The sequence below is a fragment of the Pelodiscus sinensis genome, chromosome 8 (genome assembly GCF_052426305.1).
Source record: "Pelodiscus sinensis isolate ZL-2025 chromosome 8, ASM5242630v1, whole genome shotgun sequence".
Lineage (NCBI taxonomy): Eukaryota > Metazoa > Chordata > Testudines > Trionychidae > Pelodiscus > Pelodiscus sinensis.
The window spans coordinates 17,835,879-17,857,068 of record NC_143059.1 but is presented as its reverse complement, the minus strand read 5'-3'; the positions used below and the strand labels follow the sequence as shown (position 1 = coordinate 17,857,068).

General features: G+C 43.6%; 1 protein-coding gene across 3 annotated transcripts in view; it reads right to left on the bottom strand.

Annotated features, from left to right (window-relative positions):
• WAPL (WAPL cohesin release factor) overlaps positions 1 to 21,190 on the bottom strand; it is a 135,654-nt gene that overhangs the window by 66,770 nt on the left and 47,694 nt on the right. For all 3 annotated transcript variants that reach the window (XM_075934835.2, XM_075934834.2, XM_075934833.2), the window contains exon 3: positions 9,522 to 10,568. In XM_075934835.2, the coding sequence (XP_075790950.1) occupies positions 9,522 to 10,568 (1,047 nt within the window). The remainder of the gene's footprint in view (positions 1 to 9,521; positions 10,569 to 21,190) is intronic.

Sequence of the window (21,190 nt, the reverse complement as noted above, 5' to 3'; positions counted from 1 at the left end):
CTTACATTCCTAGCTGAAACTATACATTAATCATTCATATCAAATTTACAATTATTTTTGCAACTGCTTGAGACTACAGTGAAGCATTTAAACATTTGACAAAAAACTGATGTTGAGGGTTTTAATTTACAAAATTATTACAAGAAAGTCAAAATTTCTACCCACACATTGGCCCAAGACCTACACATGAAAAGTTTAACTGATCTTGAAAGAATTTATATTGTTTCTAAATGCTTGGTAAGATAGCAGAACTCAGTTCTTTATAAAGCTAATATTTCACAAGATAAATTCAAGTAATATTGAGAAAGAGTAGAATAAATCAAGATGGAAGTCAATGTTTATAAAGAACATTACCTTGTATTAGACAAGGTAGAAAACAAAAATGTATATTGCTGGAAGATTAACAATTAAAAGTGATTATTTCGAGCCCTCAGTTTCATATACCAGACCTTAAAACTGAAATTGGCATTTCATATTAACAGTTTTTTCGACACAAACTAGTGTTGTCTAATGAACCCTAAACCTTAGGACCATGTAAGTTTATATTTTAGTCACCAATCTGAAGGTTTATAAAAATTGCTTTAATTAAATCACTTTTGTACATATTTATGTTAATATCTCACTTTTTATAGGAAAGCAAATATTACTCAGAAGTACAGTGGATGTACTTTTTAAATCTTAACTATTTCTAGTGGCATTCCCACTTAATATATTGCTTGTCAGAAATAGGTGAGAGGTTTTGCTGCCACCACTACAGATGGAAGGAACCAGCTGGCAGCAGTCCCAGGGGCTTCGCTTTGCAGCATACCTGGTCTCTACTCTCTAGATTCCTCAAGTACTCAAAGATTTGATTCTAAATCTCCAAAACTAATTCATATGACTCTACCTTCTCTCCAACAGAGTCTAGAGAAAAGACTTTTCATTTGTTGTAGCATTCTAAGCATAAAGGCTTAGAAACAAGTTATGCATATTCTTTGATTTGGTACTACTCAGATGTTATCATAACGTTATTTGCAAAGTAACTGCAGGCAGAGAGAAATCAAAACTAAATTCATATTTTTAAAATTAAAAATAACTGATCTTGTGTTTACTCCTAAGGAGTGAACCATATTTTAGAACTAATACATGTAACCACGCAGGATAACTTGCTCTAGCAAAATGAGGCTTACATACAATTTGAACTCTAGGCAATATGTTTGTCATGATACAGGTGTCTGAACTCACTAGGCACACTGAAAATTGTAACAAAAAGCATCTGAAAATGTTTTAATTGTTAGAATGATACATGCAAAATGGTTTCTTTAAATAAAAATTTACCTGAAACAGTTCTAATTCTGCCATTGTAGATAATATAATAAACCAAAGACTGAAAATTAACAAGTAGCCCAAGGGAATCAATGTGCCTAATGTGCCATTAAATAACTTATTTGTCACTTAGTAGGCAACTGTAGATATAGTAAAAGAAACAAAAAAAGTGGGCATGAAGCTTACAGTGCTGCTACTTGACTCACTAATTATTCACTGGGCTTTGGGCAACAGGATTCCATGGTAATATATGTACTGTAATGACATTATAATCAGGGCTTCTTACCGTCTGTGGGAAATTACATAACCAGTAAATGGATCTGAAATGGTATCAATTTCTTAGGTAATCATATAATCAAACATATTAAATACAACCCAAATGCTGTCTCACTAGGTCATTTCAAAGATCCAATTCAGTTTCAAACTGCATTCAATTACACTGTGGAAAAAAACCCCACACCACAGTCCTCCTGATATCCACAGCAAGGAGCTACTTTTTTGCAGACCTATGAGGCTTGCGACAGAATACCAACAGGAATATGTCTTGATTAATGTGAAAAGCAGAGGCAACCTTTTAAGTCGTGGCTTGACAAAGCCCTGTCTGGGTTGATTTAGTTGGGATTGGTCCTGCTTTGGGCAGGGGGCTGGACTCAATGACCTCCTGAGGTCTCTTCCAGCCCTGTGATTCTATGAAAATGGCCAGATGCAGTCACACCTGGATCTTGTAGAAGACTGTGTATGGGGGTTCCAATATCAGGGTTCAGATCTCAAACTCATCTTGCTGAAGTCACTATCACCAGTGACAGGTGGGACGGGCAGCAGGAACCAAGGAACTTCAAGAGTGCTCCTGTGATGCAGGAAGAACTAGGTTAAGTTTCCATTGCAGGACAGAGCCCTGAACCTGGGGATACAGCCTCTCAAGGACCTGCAGGAACCTTACGGTCATGCCATGAGATGTCTGCCGTTAGATTGATTCATGAAAAGCAGACATGATGGCAAAGTACACTCAGATGGAGGAATGCACCAGTCCTTGATTCCTAAGCTGCAGCAAGTAGTTGAGAACAGTCTGGACCCAGAAATGAGCTGTCAAGAAACCATGCTTCGAATCCCAAATGGAGAATCTCGTCCATTTCATCTAAGTTAGGTGTTTAGACTGCTTTCTGCTGCCAAGGAGGACCTACTGGGCTCCTCCGAGCAGGTGCGCTTCTCATTTAAGCACAGAACATCCATGGCAAAAGATACAGGGAAGCAAAACGTCAACCTTGACCCTGCAACAATATGTCTGGGCAATTCAGGAGGGGCCAAGCTGGACAGAGCATCATGCCTGTGAGGGTGGCACACCAGAACAATCAGGATCACAGGGACACAGTCAGTCTTTGGACCATGGCAGGAAAAATGAATCCGAGAAGGAGCCCCTTTCAAATCCCACTCTTCCTCTCCCAGAAGCAAAACCGCTGGCATTTTTTTGTATTGCTCAGCAGCCAACAGGGCCACAAGGGGAAGACCCCCACTTTTAGAAGATTGTGGGTGGAACGACCAATCCTGGTGAAAAACATCCCTGCTAAGACAATATGCCAGAACAACATCGACTCCTGGAAGATGGATATCATGACTGATGCACAAGTCCAGGAGGTAGAGAGCTTCCTGACTTACAGCCAACAAGCATGCCCCTCCATGCCTGTTGATATACTGTCTATGAAGACTCTCACCATCCTGCACAGCACATGGCCTCAACACAATACCTTGCAGGCCAGACAAACTACTCTGAGTTTCGTCATTTATGTGGAGCCTCTCGTATTCCTTGGGCACATAATTCCTTGGGTTTGCAGATTGACAAGTTAGCGCCCTAATCAATATACGAGGCATCCAACCGTCGCTTGAAAGAGAGCAAAGGACATTTAAGTTGATTCCCTACAGAGTGTTGTCCAGGACTGCCTACCACTGGAAGATAGCAAGCACCTGTGGGGGAATCATGTCCACCTTGTCTAAGCAGCCCTAAGGCTGGGAGTAAGCCAAGGCCAGCTATTATTGGAGCAGCTGCAGGCAAAGTCTGGATGGCAAACCACATATGTACATGCTGCCTTTGGCCGAGCAAGCACAGGAACACAGTGTCTGTGGTCAGGGGAAACTTAGATACCATGAGGTTAGACAAGGTTTGAGATCAGGTCTAGGGGCAGGAAGGCTCTTGTGCGAGTGGAACTGAACACTGTCCCCAGTGAATTCTATCTTTTTGTTGTGAGCTATGAATTCAAAGGACCAACAGATTACCAGAATATACTGTTTCAGACCTGGAGCTGTCCTTGACCAACCAATTGTTGAAATAAGCGTAAATCTGGACATCCCAACATCTGGAGGAAGATTGTCACTACAACCACAAAGTTAGTAAATACTCATGATGCTGGGGCCTGGTCAAATGGAAGGAGCAGAAATTGGTAATGGAAGTGGAAGAAGTGTATGTGGCCAAAGAAGATAGTCACATAGAAGTAAGCGTCCTTCAGACAGAGGGCAACATACCTGTCTCCTGAACCTAGGGCAGGGATAATAGAGGCTAGGGAGACCATGTGAAACTTGAGCTTCCACAGATACACACTAAGGCCTCTGACGTCCAAGATGTGCCACAGGCCTTCCTTGGCCTTCAGGTTTAGGAATATTTTGTATAGAAAAGAGAGTTACCTGTTTTGTAACCGATATTCTTCAAGGTGTGTTGCTCAGGTCCATTCAACATAGGTGTGTGCACCTGCCACATGTACTGATGCCAAAAGATTTTCCATAAGCAGTACCCTTAGGGGTTTGGGTCCCAGAGCCACTGGAGTGGCACACATGTGCCACACTATATAGGACACTTCCCAGCCTTTCCCTCCCTCAGTTGTTCTTGCCAGAACTCCAACAGAGGGGAGGAGGGTGGGAAGCTGAAAGGACGTGAGCAACACCACTCGAAAAACACTAGTTATGGAACAGCCTTTTCTTTTTCAAGTACTTGTTCATGTCCACTCATGTAAGCAGCGTCTATGGAGGTGGGTAGAAGTTAGGAACACATGCAGACTGCAGAATGGCCCTGCCAAATGCAACACCGTCCCTAGTTTGCTGTGTGGTGCGTGAAAGAATGCACTAAACCACGCTGCTGCTCAGCAGTATCTTGGATCAGGACATGCAAGAAATAAGCATATGACGAAACCTGCAATCAGGTAGAGTGGGTCCTGATCAATGCTGGCAGCTGGGACCCTGCCAACTCATAGCACATAGAGATACAAAAGATGATCCATTTAGAGAGCCTCTGGGAGGATACTAGGAAACCCCTCCTCCACTCAATGTAGGTCAAAGACTTAAAAGACCTGGGTGGACTTGCAGAAAGGCTTTGTCCTTTCTAGGTAAAATGCCAGATGACCAGTGGTGTGGAGACACCTCTGCTTGCTGTTTGCATAAGGCTTGGGATAAAAGACTGGCAGAAAAATGTCCTGGTCGAAGTTACAGGCAGAGACTACCTTGAAAAGGAAGGCTGTATGAGGCCACAGCTGGACCTTGTCCTTGAAGAATCGGGTGCACGGACGTTCCGATGTCAGAGCTCAAATCTCAGACTCTCTTCTGGCCAACCATCACAAGAAGGAAGGCCACCTTAAAAGGAAGCAGCAAGAGGGTGGATGTGACAAGAGGCTTGGAGAGAAGATCCATGAACCATGCCAAGATCATGCTCAAATCCTGCAGTGGAAGAGAATCTCTGGATTGAGGAAAGAGACATTACAGACCCTTTGTGAACCAGGGCATGATAGTGTGAAGAGTGAACGGCCTTGGAGGTATGGATGAAATGCAGAAATGGCCATTAGGTGGACTCTAATTGTGGCTAACAATAGCCCCTGCAGCTTCAGGTGGAGAAGGTAGTTCAGGATCTCCTGAAGGGAAGCCTCAAATGGGATGACCTGCTGCTGCACCCATACAGAGAAACATCCACTTTGTTAGGTAGGTAGAGCATGTCAAGGGCTTTCTACTCTCAAGGAGAACCCTTGAACTTTATTCGAACACACTTGCTCCTGGGGTTCAGCCACAGAGGAATCACACAGTCAGATTTGGAGATCTGAAACTCGGGTGCAGAAAATGTCCTTGGTCCTGGGACAAGTCCAGTCCGAGGGATAGCTGCTTGGGCACACTAGACAGTAGGCTCACAAGCATCCCGAATCATTGCTGGTGGAGCCAGGTTGGCATGATGAGAATCATTGTCACCTCTCCTGCTTAACTTTCTGAAACGCTTTGCCAACAAGGGGAAACAGGAACCACTGAAAGAGGAATGTATCTGGTAGGGACCAGGAACAATCTGCTGTATCTCACATTCTCTTTTGTCACAAAGAGGTCCACTTGGGGAGAGCTCCACTCATGGAAGAGGGAGGTGGCCACCCCGAGGTGAAGAGCCCACTCGTGATGAGAGAAGAACTCTCTGCTGAGACGGTCCATGAGCACGTTCCATGTGTCCAGAGCAGGATGGGAAGGGTTTGGCTGCTCCACCTAAACCAGCCACTGATTCTCTGAAGTGGTTGACAAGCTGCCTACCATGGGTCTGGGTTACTCAGACTTTAAGGTCAGAAGGGACCATTATGATCATCTAGTCTGACCCCCTGCACAGTGCAGGCCACAAAATCTCACCCACCCCTCCTAGAATAATCCTCTCACCTATATCTCAGATACTGAAGCCTTCAAATACTTTGAAGACCCCAAAATGCAGAGAATCCTTCAGCTGTGATCTGTGCCCCATGCTACAGAGGAAGGCGAAAAAACCTCCAGGGCCTCTGCCAATCTACCCTGGAGGAAAATTCCTTCCCGACCCCAAATATGGTGATCAGCTAAACCCTGAGCATGTGGGCAAGACTCATCAGCCAGACACCCAGAAAGTTCTCTATAGTAACTCCTATCATCTCTCCATTGACCTATTTCCCACTGATAATGAATGGTCAATTAGTTACCAAGATCATGTTATCTCATCAAACCATCCCCTTCATGAAACCAGATAGATCTTTTGCCCCCACTACTTTCCTTGGAAGGCCGTTCCAGAACTTCACTCCTCTAATGGTTAAAAACCTTCGTCTAATCTCAAGTCTAAACTTCCTACTAGCCAGCTTATATCCATTTGTTCTTGTGTCCACATTGGAATTAAACTTAAATAATTCCTCTCCCTCCCTGGTATTTATCCCTCTAACATATTTAAAAAGTGCAATCATGTCCCCCCTCAGCCTTCTTTTGGTTAAAGTAAACAAGCCAAGCTCCTTGAGTCTCCTTTCATAAGACAGGTTTTCCATTCCTCGGATCATCCTAGTGGCCCTTCTTTGTACCTGTTCCAGTTTGAATTCATCCTTCTTAAACATGGGAGACCAGAACTGCACACAGTATTCCAAATGGGGTCTCACCAATGCCTTGTATAATGGCACTAACACCTCCTTATCCCTACTGGAAATACCTCACCTAATACACCCCAAGATCGTATTAGCCTTTTTCACAGCCATGTCACAATGGCGGCTCATAGTCATTCTATAATCAACCAGGACTCCGAGGTCCTTCTCCTCCTCCGTTACTTCCAACTGATGTGTCCCCAGCTTATAACTAAAATTCTTGTTATTAATCCCTAAATGCATAACCTTACACTTCTCACTATTAAATTTCATCCTATTGCTATCACTCCAATTTACAAGATCATCCAGATCTTCCTGTATGATATCCCGATCCTTTTCTGAATTGGCAATAGCTCCCAACTTCGTGTCATCCGCAAATTTTATTAGGACACTTCCACTTTTGGTACCAAGATCAGCAATAAAAAGATTAAATAAAATTGGCCCCAAAACTGATCCCTGAGGAACTCTGCTAGTAACCTTCCTCCAACCTGACAGTTCACCTTTCAGTATGACCCGCTGTAGTCTCCCCTTTAACCAGTTGCTTATCCACCTCTCAACTTTCATATTAATCCCTATCTTTTCCAATTTAACCAATAATTCCCCATGTGGTACTGTATCAAATGCCTTACTAAAGTCGAGGTAGATTAGATGCACTGCATTTCCTTTATCTAAAAAAAGATGTTACTTTCTCAAAAAAGGAGATCAGGTTGGTTTGGCACGATCTACCTTTTGTAAAACCATGTTGTAATTTGTCCCAATTGCCATTAGCCTCAATGTCTCTAACTACTTTCTTCTTCAAAAATTTTTCCAGGATCTTACATACTACAGATGTCAAACTAAAGGGCCTATAGTTACCCGGGTCGCTTTTTTGCCCTTTCTTAAAAATCGGAACTATATTAGCAATTCTCCTGGTCAAATAGTACAAGCCCTGAGTTTAGAGATTTATTAAAAAATTTTGCTAATGGACTTGCAAGTTCATGTGCCAGTTCCTTTAATATTCTTGGATGAATTTTATCTGGGCCCCCTCATTATCTGGGTTCTCTCCTCATCTTGTGAGACATCAGGGAGCACCTACTCACTGGGGTCTTCGCCTTCCACACTGGGGAATACCAGGGAAATGGTGCAAATCTGACAGAGGCACCAACAGAGCGCCCTGTACTGCATGGTGCTCGAAGCTGACTCTGATCTTATTTCCAGTGCCAGGACCAGCACAAACTCGATTAGAAGGGTTTACGGTAAACCTCTTACTTTGTCAGAGGCTTGAATTATTTACACATGTGGCACTGTCACTAAGGTGCCCTTCACCCAAGCACCTCAGGCAGGTGATATACAGGTCACTAACCAGCATAGGGCACCTGCATTAAAACCTGGAGACTGGGGCAGGCCCTGTCCCTAGGCTAAGTCATGTCTGGGAGACTAACAACAATTAACACTACAGAGAGAACTATCTGCACCGGGAGTGGGCAATAATTTGACTGGGGGGGGGGGGGGGGACACCACTCCAAGAATTTGAAGAGTGACCGAGGGCTGCACTCTTCCATGATATTAATGGAAGAGGTGGAGGTTCCGGGATGGAGGTTGGGTGCAGAAAGGAGCTTGGGTAATGGAGGGAGTTTGGGTGAAAGAAGCAGTTGTGACCCGGGGCACTGGACTGTGGTGAAGGCAGTTGGACTGTGATCCAAGGCAGGGAATTGGGGTACAGGAGAGGGTGCACGGGGTTGGATTGTGAGCTAGGGCAGAGGGGACTGATCTGGAGCAGGAGATTGGGGTGCCAGATCTGGGAGGAGATGGGGCTGAGAATTTGGATATGTGGAATAGGGGACAGGAGTGAGGGGCAGAGGATTAGGGAAGGGAGGGGCTGGACTGGCAGAGGCAAGGTCTAGGCAGGAGACTTACAAGCCAGCAGCCAGTTCCTGAATCAGCCTCCTTGCCAGCCAGTGTTCCCTCTAAATTGCATAGCAGCATAGCTTCACAGATGATTAATGAGCCCCGCCCAGGCACTGAGCCCAGAGCCTCTGACTAGGTGGTGCTGATTATCACCTGTGAAACTGTGCTGCCACACAGCTTAAAGGGAACACTGCTGCCTGTCCCACCCCCACACAAGCTGCAGCCGTGTGCTCTGGAACCCCTTGTGCTTTGTGGCTGCCTGTTATTGAAACAGCCAGGTCCTATTGGACAGTTTCTGGCCAATGGGATTGTGCTGGGGGGTGGAAGCAGCTCCTAAAGCTCTTCCTCTCCCCCTCCCCCAGGAATCTCAGTTTAAAAAAAAAAAAAAAAAAAAACACACCACACGCTTGCCCCACAGCCCCATTTCTGAGCAGTGTGCAAGTGGGGTAAGGCAAGCAGGGAGCTGCCTGGGGCTCCCCACAGCATCTACAGGCTGGATCTGGTGGCTTGGAGGGCCACATTCGGCCCGCAGGTTGTATTTTGCCCAGGCCTGATCTAAACAAAGTTTATATTTTAATGCAAGAAAAGTTAAGCTGCCTGGAGTAGAGCAATTTCGATGCTCCATCAGTTGCAGCAAGAAGGAACTGTAAGCTCCAGCCCCCTCCCACCAGCTTGCCTGCCCCCATTGGCTGCGGGCTTGCTGGCCCTACCAGCCAGCTCCACTCCAAGCTGAGCTGCCAGCAACCTCTACTGCTGGGGCTCTCTAGTCCTGCAACATCTGCGCTCCTTCTGGACCACGGATGCTGCTGGACCAGAGTTCCCGACCATAGCGGTTCAACCTGTATTGTAGTTCAAGAGACTAAGTATCTTACAGATATCATAATTAGGCTTCAGCAATTTAAATTTAAGTACATTTAAGCCTTAAAATCCTATCATCTCCTGAAAAATATTGCTTACCTGCATTAGTACTCAATTGGGTGTCCTGGGAAAAGTTTTCATGGCCATCAGAACTAGACTGAAGTGAAGAAGATGGGGCTGTTCTATTTCGTTTTTTATTATGTTTCCTTTCGGCTAACTGCCAGTCATCTTCATCATCCTCACTTTCACTCAAGTCATCAAACCCAAAGTATTTAATTTTATAATTGGAGCTTCCAGAACTTTTAGAGCCTCCTTCATCTCCCCCACCCTCATCATGATCTTCAAACCCAAAAAACTCCAGTTTGACATCCTTTTTGGATTTTGTATTGCTAGGTCGAAACCTGGTTGTCGTCTTAGTAGTAGCAATGTCTGCTTTCTTTCTTAGACGTCCAGCCTCTCCCAAGTCTGTAGGAGCTGCTGTAGTGAATTCATCAATACGTTCCATTGTATCCTGTATAGTAACATTACAAACTGACAAGCAAGATGGATGGAGAACAGTGTAGTCTCTAGTACGCCCAACTGTTCCTCTAAAACTGGTCTCACTATTCAAAACAGCTTTTCTTCCTGGGTTCAGACTATCATTATTTGATTCATTATTTACTTTGGGTAGCGACTGACTACTGCCATCCATTAGCTTATCAAAATTTGTTGACCCCTGTTTTGCTTTGTTGGATCTACAATATGTCCTACAGTTGCTTGGCCTAAGAACTGTTTGCACAAGTTCTTCACTAATGGCTTCCTTTGAATCTTCCATATCATCTTTATCAAACTCTTCATCCTTGTTCTTAATTTCTGAGAAATGTTCACTGTCAAAATCTAACACATACTCTCCAGTTGTGGAGTCTTCGACTTCATCCTCCCATTCATACAAATGAGTTCTTAATGGCCCCTTAATCTGAGACATGTCTGATGGAGAGTCTGAGCTTTTCCCAATACGGAAGTCCCAAGAGTCAAGTGAGTCCTTGGTTTCTATGTTGTACCCAGAAAGGTCTGTGGCTTCAGCATTAGTTTTATTACTGTCTTCGGCATTCTTGTAGATGAAGTGACTGTTCTTCTCATTATCTTCACTAAAATTCTGTATTTTATCTACAAAAGAAAGAGGGAACTTATTAATACCCAAGCAATACAAATAGAGGCACATTATAACCATCAATGCCAATATATCAAGTCAAACTATGACTTATATCTGTGGAACACAGGGAATCTAATGGTCAGAAGAACAAAAACAATGTGTTAATACCAATGAAATTATACTAAAATTACTAATTTGTGAGAATTCAAAGCAAATTTAAGATTTAGAAAATACTGCAGATCTTCATAGGTTTGTTTTCTGAGCTTAGGGACCTGGAAGACAGCAGGTATCATGTCCTCACACTTAGCTGAGGAGTACCATTCATAAAGAGAGGAAGAAAGAGCCCCAGTAAAGCAACTGAACAAGAGGACCTGAAAGACCCCTACGATAGCTGTCAAAGGTTAGAAGCATGTTGCTATAAAGAACTAAGCCATCCTTCCTAGTTGTTGAGGATACAGAAAGTTCTCCTCTAATACTTGGATACAAGTTACAACTCACTCAAGGGTGACAATCTACACTTTTGAGTTATTAAAATTCATATTCAAAGAAAAAATTTACATTATACAGCTCCAGTTCCCAAACTGCAACTTCTGCTTTTATACAGCTGTCAAAAGTTATTGCCTGAACAGCACAATACATAAGGATAAAAGAAGGGTACATAATAGGGATATAAAAGAGTTAAAAAGGTAACTATGTAACCGTTAAAAATCTTAGTTACGCATGCTTCAGACTCTGCAATATTAAGCTTAAACAAGCTTTATACTAGGGATGTTAAGCAAGTATAATTAAGTAACTGTAACGGTCGAAAATTTCAGCAGTTACACAAGGAGCAGAGGTTGGCTCCCCAGGAGCCAGTGCAGGCAGAGAGATGGCTTCTAAGTCAGCTCCCCACGTCAACTCCTACCTGCTGCCCTGCATTGCTGCCTCTGACACAAAGGCAGCAGTGAGGGGGGCAGGGAGGGAGGGAGGGGAGGAATGGAGGGAGGCAGGGTAGCGAGGCCCCAGTAGCTGTGGGAGGGCAGAGAGGCAGGGAGTTAGCTGCACCCAGAAAGGGGAGGGGAGGGGGAGAGAAGGGGGGGAGACCTGAGAGGCCAGGTCTGGCATGACCCCTGGCCCTCCCCAACAGCTGGGTCTGGTGCAGCTCCAGCCTAGGTTTATTGGTTAATCTTCTTGACTACTCACATTTCTCCCCTCACCCCTTTTCTGCCTCTGATACAAAAGCAGCAGGGGGTGGGGGAAAAGAGAGAAACAGGAGCTGCTGCTGGGCCCTCTCCCCCCGATCCCCACTGCTGCCTCTATCCTATGGGACCCCCCGCAGACAAGGGCTACTGTCGGGGACAGGCCTCTGTCCACTGCTGGCCCAAGCTCACTGTGGACAGAGGCTGCACCGCAGGGAGCTTGGACCCCTCCTGGACAGGGGTTCCTGCTGGATCAGCCTGGGCTGCCACAGACAGAGGTTACTTCGCAACAGCATTCCTCCCATCCCCCGCTGCAGCGGCCTCTGTCCATGGGGAGCTCGGATCCCTACAAACAGGAGCTGCTGCCCAGTGTGGAGCAGCAGGCAGCGGGTCTGAGGAGTGCTGGTTTTTTGACTTGCTCCCTTCTGGCATCTCGTGCTGATGTCTTTGATAAACTGGCCGCCAAGCCCTGCCCCTATAGAAAAGTCCAGTAACCAATAAGATTTCATGCTGTTACTTGACTATTCTATTACCCGCTATCCAACCCATTATCTAGTGACCAAGGACTACTGACCATAATCTTGTAATTTAGTGAAATTCCTTTTCTTACGAGTTGGTGCCCAGAATGAGCAGATATGAAAAATCTCCCTTTGTGCCCTAGTTGATACAATTCCAGCTGAATGGGATTCTTATACATCTAGGCTGCATCTAGACTGGCATGATTTTCCACAAATGCTTTCAACGGAAAAGTTTTTCCATTAAAAGCATTTGCAGAAAAGAGCATCTAGATTGGCTCAGATGCTTTTACACAAGAGCACTTTTTGCAGAAAAGCATCCCTGTCAATTTAGATGCGGTTTTGCGCAAGAAAGCCCCGATGGCCATTGGGGCTTTTTTGCACAAAACAGTCCTCTCCCCTGTCTACACTGGCCTTCTTGTGCAAATACATTTGCGCAAGAGGGCTTATCCCTGAGCGGGAGCATGATAGTATTTGCGCAAGAACACTGACAACCTTACATTAGATCATCAGTGTTCTTGCGCAAATTCAAGCGGACAGTTTAGACATAGCCATAGAGTTTGTGCTAAAGCTCTATGCCCTCTGGTGAGACAAATTTCCCTATTTAACTGGAAGAAAAACTATGTAGCACTTTAAAGACTAACAAGATGGTTTAATAGGTGATGAGCTTTCGTGGGCCAGACCCACTTCCTCAGATCATATTCTGGAAGAGAACTGGCATGACCATATCTACCAAAGGAATACAATGAAAAGAGTGAACACATTATTAAATTGACAAATCTCATTTAGTACAGAAGGTGGAATGAGGGAGAGGAAGGGAGGGAGGGAATAGCTATTTATGAGTCAGTGAATGGTTAATCAGGGATAAGTGGGGAAGCTATCTTTGTAATGGTTAAGGTAATTAGCATCTTTGTTAAGGCCCGTTCATAAAGTGTCAAATTTAAGCATGAAAAAGTTATAAAGTTTTCCTCTAATCTGGTGTTAAAGTCTCTTTGAAATAAGATGCATGTAGGTAGGTAGGTCGTTAAGATTATGTCCAGGTAGGCTGAAATGAAAAGCAACTGGTTTTTCTTTGTGAAGATGTCCGATTTAACTGCTAAATAGACAAATAGACAAAAGGTTCATTGATGAAAGACAACATTATCTGACAAACTACAGTATTAATAAAGGGGAAATGGTTAACATAGCTGCAATAGGAACACTGGCTAATACTTTCAGATGTGAGAGCCTAAATCCATATTCAGCCCCCAGATTATCACAAGTGATGCATAGTAAGGTGCAACAGAGGTCTATACAGTTTCTTTTTTGATTTAAGATGTAGGATTATGAAAGGAACAAAGCTGTAAAGTATAAAATGAGCAGAGGACACCCAGCTCTGTCCTCATGATATCTGACTCAGCAAGAACAGTGACATTTACTACCTGACTTACAAATCATTTGAGCAATAACTGGCTGTGACTTAAATCAAAGAAGAAAACAGTACCCGGTTAGATGAAGAAAGCCGCTGGGATACAGTAGCAAGGAAACATGCAGTGCATGGATGCGGTTAAACCCTGGATTTTAGACCGCTACTGTGGTCAGCAGTACCTTTTTCCATTTTGTGTCTGAGCAACACAAATACTTCATATTTCTAGTCTAGATATATGAATTTCAGCAGGTACACATTTACACCATGATGGTGGAGGGGGAAGGAGAAGACAGGGCCAGTGCTTGCAGGGAGCCAGAGATAGCAGGTAGGGAAGTGGCAGGGAGGGAGGCAGCTCAGCCCAGGCTCATCAGCTAACTGTTTACTCATTTACACTGTCACATCCCTAGTCTAGAGCAAGACTTTGTCACACTGAAACATTAAATTTCTGCAATGTTCTCTACATGGGAATCATCTTGGGATCATTCAGAAGCTGAAGCAAATGCAAAATGCTACACCCCACTTAAATTGTGAATTTTTAAACTAAACCAGTGCTCCAAATTCACACTGACTTCCAATAAGCAACTGTGGCCACCTATGAAAATTCAAGTCTCTCTCCATGACCTACTGCCACAGTTAAAATAAGCATAGGCTCTCAGCCTCCATCCTAGTATTAAAGGGAATTCCTCAAAATGGTTCAATTCCATGTTGGTGCACTAGAGAACTGGGATGCCAACTAAGATGCCTAGACAGCACTGAATCCCCTTTTTCCTGGTTTTGCTTAGTTCTGCCCTCATGGCTCCTCTAGCAAGGCCACACTTTGCTGCAAACACAGACATTGAGGTCAGCTCAAAGAGCTGACTCCAACGGCCAGCTCATACACCCTCTCCTTAAGGCAAAAAACCACAAGTTTTTGCAAGATTAGAAAGGCAAAGGCACAAAATGAGCTCAAACTAACTACGGGAATAAAGGGAAACAAGAAGACTTTTTATAAATACATTAGAAGCAAGAGGAAGACCAAGAACAAGGTAGGCCCACTGCTCAGTGAGGAGGGAGAAACAGTAACAGGAAACTTGGAAATGGCAGAGATGCTCAATGGCTTCTTTGTTTCGGTCTTCACCGAGAAGTCTGAAGAAATGCCCAACATAGTGAATGCTAGTGGGAAGGGGGGAGGTTTAGAACATGAAATAAAAAAAAGAACAAGTTAAAAATACCTAGAAAAGTTAGATGCCTGCAAGTCACCAGGTCCTGATGAAATGTGTCCCAGAATACTCAAGGAGCTGATAGAGGAGGTATCTGAGCCTCTAGCTATCATCTTTGGAAAATCATGGGAGACACGAGAGATTCCAGAAGACTGGAAAAGGGAAAATATAGTGTCCATTTATAAAAAGGGAAATAAGAACAACCCAGGAAACTACAGACCAGTTAGTTTAACTTCTGTGCCAGGGAAGATAATGGAGCAAGTAATTAAGGAAATCATCTGTAAACACTTGGAAGGTGGCAAGGTGATAGGGAACAGCCAGCATGGATTTGTAAAGAATAAATCATGTCAAACCAATCTGATAGCTTTCTTTGATAGGATAACGAGTCTTGTGGATAAGGGAGAAGCGGTGGATATAGTATACCTAGACTTTACTAAGGCGTTTGATACAGTCTCGCATGATATTCTTATCAGTAAACTAGGCAAATACAACTTAGATGGGGCTACTATAAGGTGGGTGCCTAACTGGCTGGATAACCGTACTCAGAGAGTAGTTATTAATGGTTCACAATCCTGCTGGAAAGGTATAACAAGTGGGGTTTCGCAGGGGTCTGTGTTGGGACCGGCTCTGATCAATATCTTCATCAATGATTTAGATATTGGCATAGAAAGCACGCTTATTAAGTTTGCAGATCATGCCAAGATGGGAGGGGTTGCGACTGCTCTGGAGGATAGGGTCATAATTCAAAATGATCTGGATAAATTGGAGAAATGGTCTGAGGTAAATAGGATGAAGTTTAATAAAGACAAATGTAAAGTGCTCCACTTAGGAAGGAACAATCAGTTTCACACATACAGAATGGGAAGCGACTGTCAAGGAAAGGATCTAGGGGTTATAGTGGACCACAAGCTAAATATGAGTCAGCATTGTGATGCTGTTGCAAAAAAAGCAAACATGATTCTGGGATGCATTAACAGGTGTGTTGTGAGCAAGGCACGAGAAGTCATTCTTCTGCTCTACTCTGCGCTGGTTAGGCCTCAGTTCTGGGCACTGCATTTCAAGAAAGATGTTAAGAAATTGGAGAGGGTCCAGAGAAGAGCAACAAGAATGATTAAAGGTCTAGAGAACGTGACCTATGAAGGAAGGCTGAAAGAACTGGGTTTTAGTTTAGAAAAGAGAAAACTGAGGGGGACATGATAGCCGTTTTCAGGTATCTAAAAGGGTGACATAAGGAGGAGGGAGAAAACTTGTTCATCTTGGCCTCTGAGGATAGAGCAAGAAGCAATAGGCTTAAACTGCAGCAAGGGAGCTTTAGATTGGACATTAGGAAAAGTTCCTAACTGTCAGGGTGGTTAAACACTGGAATAAATTGCCCAGGGAGGTTGTGGAATCTCCATCTCTGGAGATATTTAAGAGTAGGTTAGATAAATGTCTATCAGGGATGGTTTAGACAGTATTTGGTCCTGCCATGAGGGCAGGGGACTGGACTCCATGACCTCTCAAGGTCCCTTCCAGTCCTAGTATTCTATGATTCTAAGTTATCTGAAGTTCATCTGCTTCCTCTATGGCAGGAGTAGGCAGCAAGCTGCATGCAGTTTGCCAGGATTAGTGCTTGCTGGGCTGCAGGCATTTTTTTTGCCCGTGTCTCCACAGATACGACTATTAGCAGCATCTGCTGGCCACAATTCAGTGTTCCCAGTCAATGGAAGCTGCAAGAAGCGGTATCCCGGTCTATACCGCTTCCCACAGCACCCATTGGCTGGCAACAGTGATTCACAGCCAATAGGAGCTATAAGTACCTACATATGTGCAGGTAAATCAAGTGGCAGTGGCCAGAGCTAACCTTGGCAAAGTGAGTCCAGCTCATGGACCCCTTATTGCCTAGCCTTCCTGGTAAAGAAAGGTATTCACAGCCTCTGGTCCCTTCCCCCATTAGAAATTACATAAACTGGGCTATTTTATAAAATAAGAAATAATTTTCTGAACTAAGACAACCTTTTGTTTTAAGTAAAGTGGTAGCAAACAGATCAAAGTAGGTTACTAAGAAAATAATACAAAGCACACAATCTAAGGAAAATACACCAAAAAACTGGTTATGAATAATTTTTCCTCCCAAGATATTATTTCAAGTGAAGTCCACAAGCCAGAGGTCTTTTTTGACCTGGGCCAAGCAATTCTCCCCCACTCCTCACCGCTTTTAGTTACAGTCCTTTTGTTTCCAGGTGTTTCCAACTATCTCTTTGGCATGGGAAGGCAGTGGTAAATTAAGCTGAAGAAAACTGTTCTCTTCCCCTAGCTTATATAAAATTTCTATGCAGTGGGAAACCTTTGAATATCCCCCACCCTCTTGTGAAAAAGTACAGAATTCATGATGGATTCCAGCATCAGGTAAACAGATAACCTGGCTTTGTAGCTCCCTAGAGTCCATGAGACAGTAGCAGAATGGCATGGCTACACGATGGCCAGCCTTTGCACAATCAATTATCCAGTGATGGGCCATCAAAGCCATGTCTGGATTTTCCACTGTTGTCCTGAAGTATTAGCAGGGGAGGTAAGCAGAAAATATGAAGTTTCAGATACACAGGTTAATATTCCTAACTTTATCTATAAAAAAGATACATGCATATAAATGAGATAATCATTCACTAAACAACAACCTTTCCAATTATATGTTATGAGCCACCTTGCATAAAACATCTCAGTTATATTCATATCATAAGCATATTTTCATAAAGCATATGGAATATTATGTCACTTCTCTAAATGAAGCATCTGTCATGTTCACTGCAACTTGAACAGAAATGTTAGCTACCAATCTCCAAGCGCTCCAAGTTCCTTTTTGAGGGAGTTAGTCCTTGAACACTAAGAATTTGGATTTTGTGAAATCGTATTTTGTTAACAGCACCTACTAGTTTGCAATTATAAATTGAAGGTTTATGGATGAAAAAAAATCTTCCTCCTTAGAAAGTGACAGTATTTAGAACCCTTGCCCAATGGAACCTCCAAAGCTACAGATTATATGCACTCAGGAGTTTGGAGCAGTGACTGAACAGTTCAAAATATTACTTCTGAACTCCTCCTACGGTAGAGCAGGAGTAAGCCAAATCCTACAGGCTGGCTCTGTAATAGCTTTATGTACTGGAAGGACCATCCTATGAGGGCTAGTGGACGGGAAAACATCCAGAGGTCTATATAGCCTATCATGGATCCCTGTGTGTTGCATTTAAGGCTCAGCAGCCACCCTCAGCAACAGCTCGATATTTCCTATACCTCATAAGATCAGTGTCAATGCCTTATCAGCAAAGAGAATTATATGCCCATGGATACCTGTGACCCTGACTCAGTTTCTTCCCATAGTACCAGATGGTATTGCCTAGAAGGGGAAGGTCAGTGAAGTTACATACAGAACTGGAATTCACAACACAGGGATTCTATGGGCCAACAGTGCAAGTATGAAGGATCAACGGGATGGGAGGTAACCTCCCCGCTCCTCCCTGGCACGCGCGCACACACACACACACACACACACACACACACGCGCATTAGTCCCTTGGGTAATGGATGGATCCAAAACTTCCTAGAGTATCAGTCCAAACTAACACCCCCCTGGAAAAGCACTGGCTCATCTGGAACACTAGACTCCACCACTTAGAAAATACATTCAAGTGCCACTAGTGGTGCCTACAGTATTCGGGGTGAATATTCCAGGTTGTAGATGGGATAAGGCAATATCCTCTTTTCAGAGAGGGAGTTTCCTTTCTCCAATAAGAGGTTGTACTCTGCACACAGGGTGATTTTCCCACAAGATCTCCCAACTAACCAATCCATAATATCCTTTTGTATCTGCAGATTTAACAACTGGAGCCTGAAATCTTCAGTCCTTCCTTCCAACAGGACTAGGCTTTTTGATACTCCTATACAGGTATGGACAGGAACACTTCCTACAGGTCAACAGATGTCAGACAACAGCTGAGTGTACTTGGGGAATTTGAGGTCCAGCATGACTTATCAGTATTTTTGTCTGGACACAAAGAAAAAAAAATCAGTTTCCTCATTCAATGGTGCTATTCCAATCTGCAGCAGATGTGAAAGTGACTCATATCATCCCCTATGTGCGCCTGAGAACATCATGACAGTTGATAGGATACATTCAGTAAATGACTTAGTCAGTTGTCTTCTCTAATGTGAGGAGCTAAATGCAGCCTGTTATGAAGGACTATATATCAATCTCCTTGAATCTCCCTGAACCAAAAAATTTGCTATTATTTGATCTGGTGTGCATTTTTCTTCTAAATCTGTTGAAGTATTCCTTTCACTGTGAAACCATAAGTCTAAGTTTGAGAGTGATGGCCAGAGGACTGTTTGCCTTAAAATAAAATGTAAAAGGTCACTTAGTCCCTCTTGCAATGTTTGATGAACAGCCAGCGGTACTTTTGCTTATATTTAAGTCTTCTGCTTTTCAAAATTGAAGCCTTGAGCGTCTGAACTAGCATATTAGAAACTACTAGCGGTCCTCAGTTTGGAGCCAAGTATGCATCTGTTGCAAATAGATAGCCAATGCTGTCAGTTTTGTCCTTTTGGTTTCATTTAGGCATTTCACTTATTACATTCTCAACTGCCAGAAAGAAAGGAATGCACAGCTCATTTCTTGATTTCAAAGCAATCATTTTGCCCCGGATGATCCTTCAGCACTGCCTGTTCGTCCATCTGTCTTCGTGTTCTCCCTAGAGTGCAAATGAGTAATGAAGGCTAAAACAAATGACAAAATACAGCCAGTTCTCAATTCCCAGGCTCTTCCTTCCCTTACAGATAGGGAATGTGCCCCTACTTTCATTGATGAAGAACTTAAGGAACACAATAAGAATCTTTTTACTTTTCTTGTGGTCATGTAGTGACAACACTTAAGTTGATCCAGAGCTCTTTGATTTGTTCAAGACCAATATTTCCTCTTCTACATTATAGGTGGAATCTTTCAATGGATGAGCTGGAGAATCTAGACCAAAGCTAGGCTTGGTAGAATTAATTTAGATATATAATTTCAACAATGTATGTTTAAGCATTTTGCAAATTACAGATAGTATTCACAGGTGTGGGAACTTAAGGGAAGGTCAGACAATTTAGTAACAGGAGATTCAAAAAAGTTGAAGGTTTTTTTTAAATCATTTCAACACCAAACTGACAACACTAGGTTAAAATATACAAAGTAAATATCCTTAAATCCAACCCCAAAGTGTATTTCTCATATTGCTCCTGTAAATTTCAATAATCATAAATGGAAATATTCTCTTTGGTTTATGTGTGGTGAGAAAGGGGGAGGAAGTGTGTTAAATTGATGATTACCTACATTTCCTGATACAAATCTACTCCTTCCAAGCCAAATTAGAGCACCTTTTATGGAACTGTCTCACTTGCTTCCAGGCTAAAAGGCTACAAGGCACCTCATGGCAGCTGAAAGGTTTGATGGAGCTATGGAATTCTCAGTAAAGCGGTTATCAATAAGCAAAGGTACGGAAGGCTCTTCCAGAAAACAGCATCCTTGACTCCATAGGGTGATACTGCTGAAAGCATCCCTGATATCCCAGTTTAATTATTAAAATTACATAATTTAATTAGTTAACCACTGGTAGGAGCAGGGCAGTGCGGAATCTTACTAGGATGGTGGGCAGGCATAGCAATGCAGCTGGGGCCAGGGCCGATGCAGCGCCACAAAGTCTAGGGTTTTACCTATCCCCACCGAGGCCCGCTCCGGTGTGGCTGGGGTCTGGATCCTGCTGCTGTCGAGGAGTTGCTGAGATTCTACCTGCCCCTGCCAGGGCCAGGGTGGTGAAGTTGCTGGGGCTGCTGCAGCATGGCCAGAACACTGTGGCACAGCCAACAACGTGGCCTCACCTGCCACGCTGACCAGGCCAACTGACAGGAACATGGCCAATGTGGTTGGAAGTAAGCATTCCAGGAAGCCTAATACTTACCGGTTAATCTTTTATATCCCTAAACCCCAATGGCTGGTTCTATGTGGCAGATGAGCCTCTAGTGCTCTCATAATACTACTAGCACTACTGCTTCTCACTCTCTCTCAAGCAATAGGACATGCCCTGCTCTGGGGAGAAAAATCCGCCACCTGACTAGTTAGCCTGACACTGCATCTCCACTGAAAGCGGGACCAGTCCTCTCCTGCTGCAGGAAAGATCAGGACCTGCCACTCCTCCTGTGTCTAGACTATTTAATTTGAATGTAAGACATGCCATCTGCCCCTTCTATATGTTGCCACAAAAGTGCTCGTTAAGCACAACATCCTGAACAAGATGTGGAGTATAAGAAAAGGAGTTCCCCTCAACT